General features: G+C 40.0%; 1 protein-coding gene across 1 annotated transcript; it reads right to left on the bottom strand.

Annotated features, from left to right (window-relative positions):
• Positions 1–2,863: 2,863 nt before the first annotated feature.
• LOC308334042 (serine/threonine-protein phosphatase PP1-beta catalytic subunit-like) lies at positions 2,864–10,392 on the bottom strand (the record flags this gene model as incomplete). Its single annotated transcript, XM_080790622.1, has 8 exons — positions 2,864–3,645; positions 4,547–4,681; positions 5,613–5,764; positions 6,129–6,200; positions 6,279–6,383; positions 6,867–7,097; positions 9,269–9,400; positions 10,341–10,392. The coding sequence occupies 8 exons, from the start codon at positions 10,390–10,392 to the stop codon at positions 3,541–3,543; spliced, it is 984 nt and encodes a 327-aa protein (XP_080646748.1). The 3' UTR covers positions 2,864–3,540.
• Positions 10,393–10,688: the final 296 nt, after the last annotated feature.

Raw genomic sequence — 10,688 nt, 5'->3', positions numbered from 1 at the left:
ATAATATATTAGATTATAGATAATAATAATAATAATAATAATAATAATAAGGGTAATAATAATAATAACAATAATAACAATAACAATAATAATAATAACAATAATAATAATAATAATAGTAATAGTAATAGTAATAATAATAAAAATAATGTATTATGTAAAGAGAACTGCCTAGACTTGACAGTCGACACTTGGCTTGCTTTTAGAAACTTAAACGTATTACATAATATTTCACCTGCCCACACTAAAAGTATCTTTTCCCATCTGTGGCATTTTATTCCGCTAAACATTGACAGTCTTCTAGAATCACAGCAGGGCGCATGCCGCTATTACCAGTTGATAGTGGTTTTCCCATAATGATTCAGTATTGGTTATATTGGTGAAGTGTATATGTTCCTACGGTATATCGTGTATATTTCTGTAGGTTCAGTTATTCTGTCAGGGGGGGATGTGTTTGCTGTGTGTGGATGTTCACCTTTGACCTGCCACCTCTCCCTTCAACCTTAAATATAATATAACCTCAAACATTTCATCAATGTGAAAGACCTGGTAAATCTTTACTTGTTATTCTGTCAGGGGGAGATGTGTTTGCTGTGTGTGGTGTTCACCTTTGACCTGCCACCTCTCCCTTCAACCTTAAATATAATATAACCTCAAACATTTCATCAATGTGAAAGGCCTGGTAATCTTTACTTTTGATCTTTAAAGGTGAGCCCACCTCGCTCCTCACTCTCTTTTGGCTCTGGTAGGAGGGAGGGAACCCACCTCCAGAGGGAGCTCCAATAATACTTTTACATATTAAACAAAGTGGTGTTCTTGTGCATTTTATTTTTTTATCCCGTTGTTCCATATTATTTATTGATTAGATTCTTTAATCAGTTTGATCTGATCAATTCTGATGGCCATTTTAGCTTTTATCGAGGCATTATTTTGAATCAGATTTTCTTTAGTCACCAGTTTGATTTTGTCATTTTGTTTTAGTTTATTGAGATGTTTCTGAGATTTGAACCTAGAACCTTCGGTTTATAAACCACTGACTTTATTTTTTGAGCCACGCTGGCATGGAAGATGCAAGTGAGAACGAATTACTTAACCTTTTAGAGTTTAGTTGGAGTGTGAAAAAGTTCCATAGCAGTTTCCAACCCTAAACCTTCAGTTTATAAACCCATCATATTGGCTGTGCTACAAAGGCATATGAGTTATTCGAGAACAGAATACTTAACCTTTTATAGTGCAGAAGTTATGTGAGAACAGAATACTCAACCTTTATAGTACAGATGACCTTTTAGTTTAGATGGAATGTGAAAATGTTGGCAATGTTGGCATTTCTGAACCCTAAACCTGTCATGTGTGCCACAAAGGCATGAGAGATGCATGCGAGATCCAAATATGTAACCTTTTAGAGTTTAGATGGGCTTTTAGTGTTTTTATTGAGTGTGAAAATTATCCTAACCGTTTCAAACCTTAAACCTACGTTTATTAAACCCTCATATTGCCTGTGCTACAAAGGCATAGAAGCTATATAGACCAAGGCAGGATGTTGAACTACGTAGATTAGGAAGGGCACAACTGTACAACGATGGGGGGGGGGGGGGGGGTGATCAGCGTGCGGTGTTCCAAGTTTCTTGTAACACCTGACTTTACTATATGAACTGCAGAAGTTTGTTATAAAGAAAAATCACACACGTGTGAACTGAGTGGTGCAATTTCCCTCCCCCCCCCCCCCCCTCTCTCCCTCTCTCTCACTCTCATTAGAGACACAGCACTACCCCTCTCTCCGTTTCTGGCGCCCCCTACTGGTATAAATAAGTCACATACTCGTGCTCATTCAGGTACACAAACAAACAAAGGTACACGGACATTGCTGGTTGTAGGAGTGGTTGCACCACTCAAAAAAATATACTGTAGGTAAAAAAAAACACACCCGTGTGAAGTGAGTGGTGCAACTCCGTGTGGGGTCCCCGGAAGTTCCAGACCCACAGGACCACAGCCAGGGTCCCATGTCCGAAATGGTAGAGAAACGAGTTACCATGTGGGGGTCCCCGGGGAGTCCCCGGAACATCCAGACCCACAGAAACGTGCCCAGGGGGCCGGGGCGATTACCTCTACTGTACTGTACAGTCACTGTACTGTACTGGCACACCCGAAATCATCATATATACAGTTGATATGTGCATGCGTGTGTGTTAGGTTGCGCACAGGTGGTGAAAAACAACCATGCTATTTTCGTGCTCATACCCACCCACCCAGCCAGCCACCCAGCCACACATACTGGTAGCTCCGTAAGGGAAAATCATTTGTGGGATGAAAATGTACTTTATACCACTAGGTGGGAGTCTGTAAAATAATGTAAAGCGGTGGCACAGTGTAGTCACAGAAGATGTTCTCTTAATCCGACAAGAGTGCTCTGAACTTCACTTGGCTTCTCTGGTGACATTGTCAGTACATTGACGTAGGTGCTTGTGGTGCACTGGCAGCTTTGTCTATTTTATTGAACTACTTGTCAGGTTGCCTTGAGTCTCCTCAGTTGATCTACTTAACACTTTTTCTCTCCTCACTTTCTGCACACTCAGCAGGACTGTTTCACACTTACAGGAAATGCTATTTTTAACACAGTGTAGCGGTTCTGTTCAGCCATTGCTTGTTAATCTAACAATGAAAAGATTGCACCTGTGTCACACAAGGTAAAAATACAAATTTCTGTCCCCTTACAGACGGCTAGTAATAGTAGCTAGTATGGATCCACCAGCGTTTCATAATCCAGCAGTCTAATATGGAACACGTATGGGAAGATCCTTTTGAGACAGTCCATGGCAATTAGCTTTTTATTACACTTTGTATATAATAACTTATTGGCCTCTACAGATATGTTTACACAAACACACATTTTTAAGCAATATTTATTGCACTCAAACTTAGAAAATCATACAGTCTCATTATTACCATGGAGAAGAAACATTCTTGAGGCCAACATCATAACACCATGGTCAAACCAGCAATACTGCAACAACTGTACTAAATTACAGAAAATATGTGGAAGGACAATGTCAGTAATGACGCTCATTGGCAGAATAAAGTTAAGCCAGGGAACATCTGACCCAGTGGTCTGGAAGAATGTATTTTTTTACATTGGCTCGGGTGAGAAACCCATCTCAATCACACATGCAAACACACATTCACAAAGTCACTATGGTAATGGGTTATTATCTCAAGGCAGATAGAAGCGTCACGTCCTGTCCTTTCCAAACATGTTGCTCATTCCGAAAGGTTGGTTTAGTATTGCTGAACTACTGTATGCAACCATGAGGACTGAGCAACACATTATTTTTATGACATTAAAAAAAGAAAAGAAACACTGTTACATATTCATAAAAATACCAACAAGCAAAGAAAAAACAACAACCACTCAGTAAATAAATACAGTAAATGTCTATACACGAAGCTGAGAAAGAGAGGGCTGGAGCGTTAGAAACAGCCAGGAAAGGCAGAATATTGCCCGGGAGAGAAGGAAGGAAGGAGGAAGATTTGTGGGAAGTTGCTTCACCTCTTCTTGGGGGCTTGAGCAGTACGAGGCGGGGTGACAGGACGCCCGGAATTAACGCCTCCGTACTGGTACTTTGCTTTTTTCTCTGATGGCTTTAGGATCTAAAAGACATGGTGATGGTTAATTAATTACATCACCAGTCAAAGGATGCTTAATTTCATCCATATACCGGTACATGAAAGACTGAATATATATATATATATATATATATATATATATTATAAAACATATACTCCCTCAGATAAGATAAGATCTTTATTGTCACTGTATGAGACATACAATGAAAGTTCGTTTAGTGCAACCATAAGCCACAGTAGTATCAACAGAGAGAGCGGGAAAAAAAGGACAAAGAAAGAAAGAAACACTGATGGGGCAACTTCATGGCATAAACTGTTAGTCCGTCATAGTCCAGTCCAGTCAAGTCATCTCAATCCATTAATAAGAGCACTATTAAAAATAGTAAAATAAACCAATAAAATGATAAATAGATCAAATAAGGGGGACCACACAATCACATGATAAATAGATGGAACAGAGTTCAAAGTTCATGTGCAAATTCATCATCAGTAGTATATATATACTATTGCACTTGCCCATGACCTACAGTATATTGCACTTGCCAGGGCTCTATACTACAGTAGGCTGCAACGCACTGGGAGCTTGTAGATCTGTGCCATTTTTCAAATGGCCAAAAGGGCTGAAGTGGGTAATGTATTTTGTAATAATAATCAAAATCTAGTAACAAAAGTTTTCAAATAATTGTAGTGAAGTAAAAGCCTATTTGCCTCTAATGTAGAGGCAAATACCAGCACTCACGGAACTGTGAGTGCTGTGAGTACTGACGTTTTGGCGTCAGTGTTGTCACAATGCTGATTGTGCGATTATTTAGTGATGAAAAGGTTACGCAAATACCGCAAATAAAATCCTCAACCTGCATGAATGAGGCATCATCAATTTGATTATTCATCACACTCCTTACTGCAAGTATAAATCTAACTTTACCTGAAAGGAGCACATGAGAGACTCGTCCACACTCATCATTCCACCTGCGTTGTCAAACTCCCCACAGTAGTTTGGGGCGGAGAACAGGGTCACCAGCTGTCGTTTGGCAAAGAACTCGTACCCATCTTCAACAACCTGTGGGGCCACAATGCATGATCATAACGGTTGTCCAAATACAACAATATGTATATTGTACATTTATGAAGGAGTTTATTTACTCAAATACCACAGAGATCGCCTTTTGACCTGGTTAGCTATTTGGACTCTCATCACAGAGATCGTCTTTTAACGCTTTTTAAAATATATAATATTGATTACGGTTCACAACTCTGTTCTGCTAGCGCCTGTAACACTGTAACACCTGTAACACCGGGGAAAGTGAAATATCCACTGGTTTATGCTGTCTATGGGAACAGAGTTTTTAGAATCCTAATATCTCAGATTCTTCTTCCAGGCTGCTTTCTTGATCAAAACAAGCTTGATTTGTGGCTCATTTCTATAAACGATGTTTTGGGTGAATTAAATAACATTCACGGGACCTGTTACATTTTATTCACTTCCTGTTTCCCCGTTTCCAAGAGAAACGGCTTTCAAAATAAGACGGTTAACATTAAAGTTAACGGTGGTGTTCTAAGAGTATCAATTCAGCCACCACTGCCCACAGAGATGGCGGTGATGACAGTAAAATAGTTAATACAAACAAGACAGATTTAGTAAATCGGATCAGCACTTAGAAAGGCTTTTTTCCACCCCATTACTTTTTTGAGGGGCGCTATCCCCTCCTATGCCCAGCTTTGTGTGTGTGTGTGTGTGTGTGTGTGTGTGTGTGTGTGTGTGTGTGTGTGTGTGTGTGTGTGTGTGTGTGTGTGTGTGTACCACGTAATGTGATGATTTGATTGGCTGAGCACGGAATATGATGATGTATGATGATGTGAGCGCCCCTCACTTCATACAAGTGTAAAGTGTGATTAAACCTATCCGGATGGTTTCTTTTACAAAAGGATATTTTGTCAAACAGACATCACACTCATGGCATCCAGGCTCATTGCCGGCAGGTGTTTTCTACCTGATGAGCTCTGCAGATGAGGTCCAGGTCGTGTCGGTTCAGGAACTTGCTGACCACGTCAGCTCCAAAGGTGAAGGAGACTCCCCGGTCATTCTCTCCCCAGCCCTGGACGTCTTTGTCTGGGTCAGACCACAGCAGGTCACACAGCAGACCTGGAGCAACAGGCAGGTAGATGGCAGACATGAACACAAACTAGATCTGTGGTTCTCAACCTGTGGGTCTCCACATGATTTTACGGGGGGGGGGGGGGGGAGGTCAGCAGATGACCGTAACAGACAATTTAAGGACCTTTTTAATACCTAAAAAAATTTAAATTAAATGATAAAACATAATTTACTGTATCAAAAGTAATCAACAAACAATACTATAATAACTGGTCAAACAATATAAGAAAGCGGCAAAAGAAAAGAAGAAAAAAATAGCCTATCTGGTGCAAAAGTTAATTAGCAGATACAAGCTGACAGAGCATCACAGTGTTGTTGTAAAGATATTTAGTGTAAAGGGAAGATGTCCAACCTGTATCAGGAACATCAGTGGGTCTCATGATGCGTCTGATTTGCTCCATGGACTGTAGGTCAGGAGACAGTCCTGACGAGTACAGAAGACAGCGTTAAAGCTACTCAAACCACCATGATGAAATGTCAATAAGAGACCATACTGACAAACCTCCATGGCAGCAGAAGATCTTTTCATCTATGATGGCAGCAATGGGCAGACAGTTAAAACAGTCGGTGAAAGTCTTCCACAGCTTAATGTTGAATCTGCGCTTGCCTGGAAGAAGTGAAGCACAGTTGGTGATAATTGTGGACTTTTGAGGGGCGCACAGCTTTGTGTGTTTGTACCATGGAATGTGGTGATTTGATTGGCTGAGCACAGAATGTGATAATGTATGATGATGTATGATTTTTTTTTACAGGAAAGCAATTTATCGATATCATGAAAATAATTATATGAAAATATTCAAAAAGTCTGAGATCCACACTGGGGACGAGATCGATCCATGATCATTTAGGACATGTAGTTGCTTATTTTGCACAATTAAACCACTAACCAAAGCTCATTCTTGAGTAAAATAACATTTCCCACAAATTGTCCATTAGGGAATGGTTCTTAGGATGGTACATCATAATTAACTGGATTGCTAGATTGGACTAGCCTAGAATAAAATCATCAATATCAGCACCAAAAATTAACAGATGTATTTTTAAAACCTTAATAGCAATTAAATCATGGTATTGTGTTTTCCCGTCTTACACTCGTCATAGAAGCCATAGATCCTGTTGATGGACGCACACTCATGGTTCCCCCTGAGCAGGAAGAAGTTCTCTGGGTATTTGATCTTGTAGGCCAGCAGCAGGCAGATGGTCTCCAGGGACTGTTTGCCTCTGTCCACATAATCTCCTAAAAACAGATAGTTGGCCTCTGGAGGGAAACCCCCGTACTCAAACAGCCGCAGCAGGTCTGTGTACTGGCCATGGATGTCACCTTGAAAAGAGCCATAGTACAGTTATCCACACTCAGGTCACAACCTAATGTATCCAGACCTCCCAATCCATACCTCCCAAAACAAACTGGTCAGGCTCCTACTTGGCCTCACCCCCCGAACCCAACTCACCCCTGCCCACTTTGACAGGCTGGAATGGCAAATGGTAAAAAAATGGTAAATGGTGCATTTATATAGCGCCTTTATCCAAGGCGCTTTACATAGATTGTGCATTACATTCACCCATTCACACACCGATTGCGGCGGAAGCCATGCAAGGTACCAACCAGCACATCGGGAGCAATTTGGGGTTCAGTGTCTTGCCCAAGGACACTTCGACATGTAGACAGGAGGAGCCGGGATTCGAACCGCTGACCCATGGATCATTGGACGACCTGCTCTACCTCTTAAGCCACAGCTTAGGGTCGACGACAGAGTACAGCATCTTGCAATGGGTCTGGTCCACAAGATTCGATACACCACCAAGATGTATGTCTAAATACTTCCTTAATGTTAACGAAGTCCACACCCACAATATCAGAGGGAGTGCAACAAACCATGTCCAACCCAGATTCGGCACAAACAAGGGACTAAATTATTTTCGCTCCTATGCCACCAAAATGTGGAACGCCCTACCAACAGTCATTAAGACATGCGAATCCCTTGACTCCTTCAAAACCGCTCTCAAAGGACACCTACGGACAGCTGCAATTCGAAACTGGCCCCCGTAAAATCGGAATCCCCCACCCCTTTTTCCCCCTCACTGTATACGTTTCTTTTCTAATTTTACCTCCTTTATGATGAATTCCTGTTCTGTTCTTTGGCTATATAGAAGTGTCTATTTGTACGTCTCTAAATGTTTTGATGAATTGAACAAGGTGGACCCTCTTGTAAACAAGTGTAATGCTTTATTGGGCCGTCCACTCACAGTTAACAGTCTTTGCAGAATTACAGTACATTTCAAGCAAAACTCAATACAAACTGTTAATAAATATTTAAATCAATCAATGTAATACATGATGTTGGAATCACAGGTCGTGACAACACTAGAGATGAACTCCGAACCAATTTAAATTGGCATTAAAGTTTGGGAAGGTTTCCTCGTCAATAGACTTTAACCCAGAACGAAGTGATGTGCTGTGAGCTTATATATCTGCTATTTTTGAATAGCCAACGCTAAAATCTAAAATGGCACAGATACCCAGTTTTAATAGATTTAATAAAAACAGATAATAATAATTTAGGCCCCAAATATCACAATCCTTTGGGATATTTTTATCCTCACGCATTTTCTCGGGTGGACCCAATCTTTTTCGGCAAAGAGAAAAGAGAGGACCAAGTAATAGACCTCTGGAGCACACCAGTCAACAAAAGTGGTTTAACAAATTAATTCCTCAATTAAATACATCAGTACACTTTTAGTTTTAATAACATTCATACAATTTTAAGACATCTCCTGGTGTTTATGTTTTTCAAGAACATAAAGGGAAACTCAGTGGCCTTGTGGTTAATCTCAGTAACGTGTGTTATTCAGAGAATGGTTATTTCAGTGAATAAGACAGACATTGTACAGTATACTGTATATGTCTCATTTACTGCCTGACAGTGCCTGTATACTGATTACGTTGGAGGTTATGTTGACTAGAGAAGTTCAGCGTTAACATTAACATATGGAGACGTTACTGAAGTTAGTTTGGTCCATAAAATATGGATGCATTGTATGTGAGCCCTCTTTTAAGTCATATTGGGTGCGTCCAGATATGCACACCAGGAATGTGCTCAGTTTTGTGTCACGTCACAGAGTGCACAGTATCTACGAATGAGTCGGAATGTCCAGTTAAAACTTTACTTTAACCAATTAAAACATGGGCCAAGGTAAATGATGAACAGTTGTATGGTGATGTACTAAATGCTTGCCTTAGCTAGCTTAGCTTTCGCCCCCGGGGAGCGCTCAAGACACCACATTGACGCACACACACTGAACAACCCCAACTTCTGAGTAGGTTCAGTCAGTGCGGGCACTCAGCACACCCAAGGTGCAGCGCTCTAGACTTTCAAATGACAACACACTGTGCACTGAATAAACAAATGACAAGAGGGCACACCAGTGCGCTCAGTGCGAATTTCCGAACGCACCCATATTGTTCACCAGGCAGTAGCGACATGTACTCACCACAGATTTTGAGTGGAGCCTCCAGTTCCAGAAGGATGGGTTGGCTGAGAAAGATCTCCCGTGACTTTATGCAAAGTCCTCGTACCTCCGCCTCTGTCATCTGCACTACTTTCCCAGGGCGACATCCTCGCACTATAAAAGGCAAAAGTCCAATGAGTGTGATAAGAAATGACCAGGAAAGCAAGTCAACCGGGTAAAGATCACATTATGGTTTCATAGCATGATCAGCTAGTATAACATCATGGTTATTATACGTACTGTATAATACGTACTGTATACATTGTAGCTCAAGGCAAGCTCATGATTAGATCTGATCCATATCCTTAAGTTCTACTGCTTCTACGATTCTAGAGCTATGGACCAGAGCTAGCTCATGATATGAGAAAGTTTCAACTGTGCCAGTTTAGTTATGCATATTAGCCTTGGATCAAGGCTATTATAGATGTAGTTTATTATCGATATTGACATTTGCATATTATCTGTATTATTATGTAGATACGAAAGTAAAAATCAGACTTGATAAAATACAACTATAGTCCTGATCCAAGGCTAGGCTAGATGCTTATATATAGTATCGAATAGCTAAACATGCAAAATAATAATAATAATAATAATAATAACAATAACAATAACAATAACAATAACAATAACAATAACAAAACAATAACAATAATAATAATCAAACTTTGATTGTATTAAGATTGTATTAACTATAGTATAGTATAGTATAGTTTAGTATAGTATATTGTGAATCTTATCTTATTATTGTTAGATGATATTGTTCAAACCTACTTGGCAACCACACCCAAATCTCTCGTCTTTAACGATCTGAGTATATAAATGTGTTTGTAGTACACTCAACTCTCTCAGTCTCATTACAAATGGATATAAAGGGACAAGGGTCCATTTGGTTGCTGAACAAATCCAAATGCGACAACGTTACGAAAGACGATGCATTTGGAATCTTTGTTTTGAACCATCCAAAACTGTAAAGCGTGCAATAAACACACGTTATACTAGACGAACAGACAAAACAGACGGGAAAATCGTCATGAAAAAGGTTACGTTTTACCTTCAAGTAGTCGAGAGATGATGCTGTCAACGTTTAGTTCGCTTTCCGCCATGTTTTTGACATCTGTGGGCGGGGCACGTGACGTCCTGTAGTAGCCAAGGCATGCACGTCGACGTTTAGATGCCAGAAAAAGAAAATAAAATAAAATAAAATACTTAAAAATGAATAAATAAATAATAATAATAATAATTGAAAGGCTATTTCAAAATCGTAAAAATAAAGAATATCACGGGTTTTTTCTGTTTCCCCTGAGCTCAGTTTAATCAGGGGAGTTTAATCTACGTTAGTAGTGCGTTAATTCATTTAGACACCAGGTGGGGTTGTTACACGTTTTTTGCACCAAGTGCA

The sequence above is a fragment of the Protomyctophum bolini genome (assembly GCF_963924005.1).
Source record: "Protomyctophum bolini genome assembly, chromosome: 19".
Classification (NCBI taxonomy): Eukaryota; Metazoa; Chordata; class Actinopteri; order Myctophiformes; family Myctophidae; genus Protomyctophum; species Protomyctophum bolini.
Note: the sequence above shows the minus strand (reverse complement) of the source record. Positions and strands in the feature narration are given on the sequence as shown.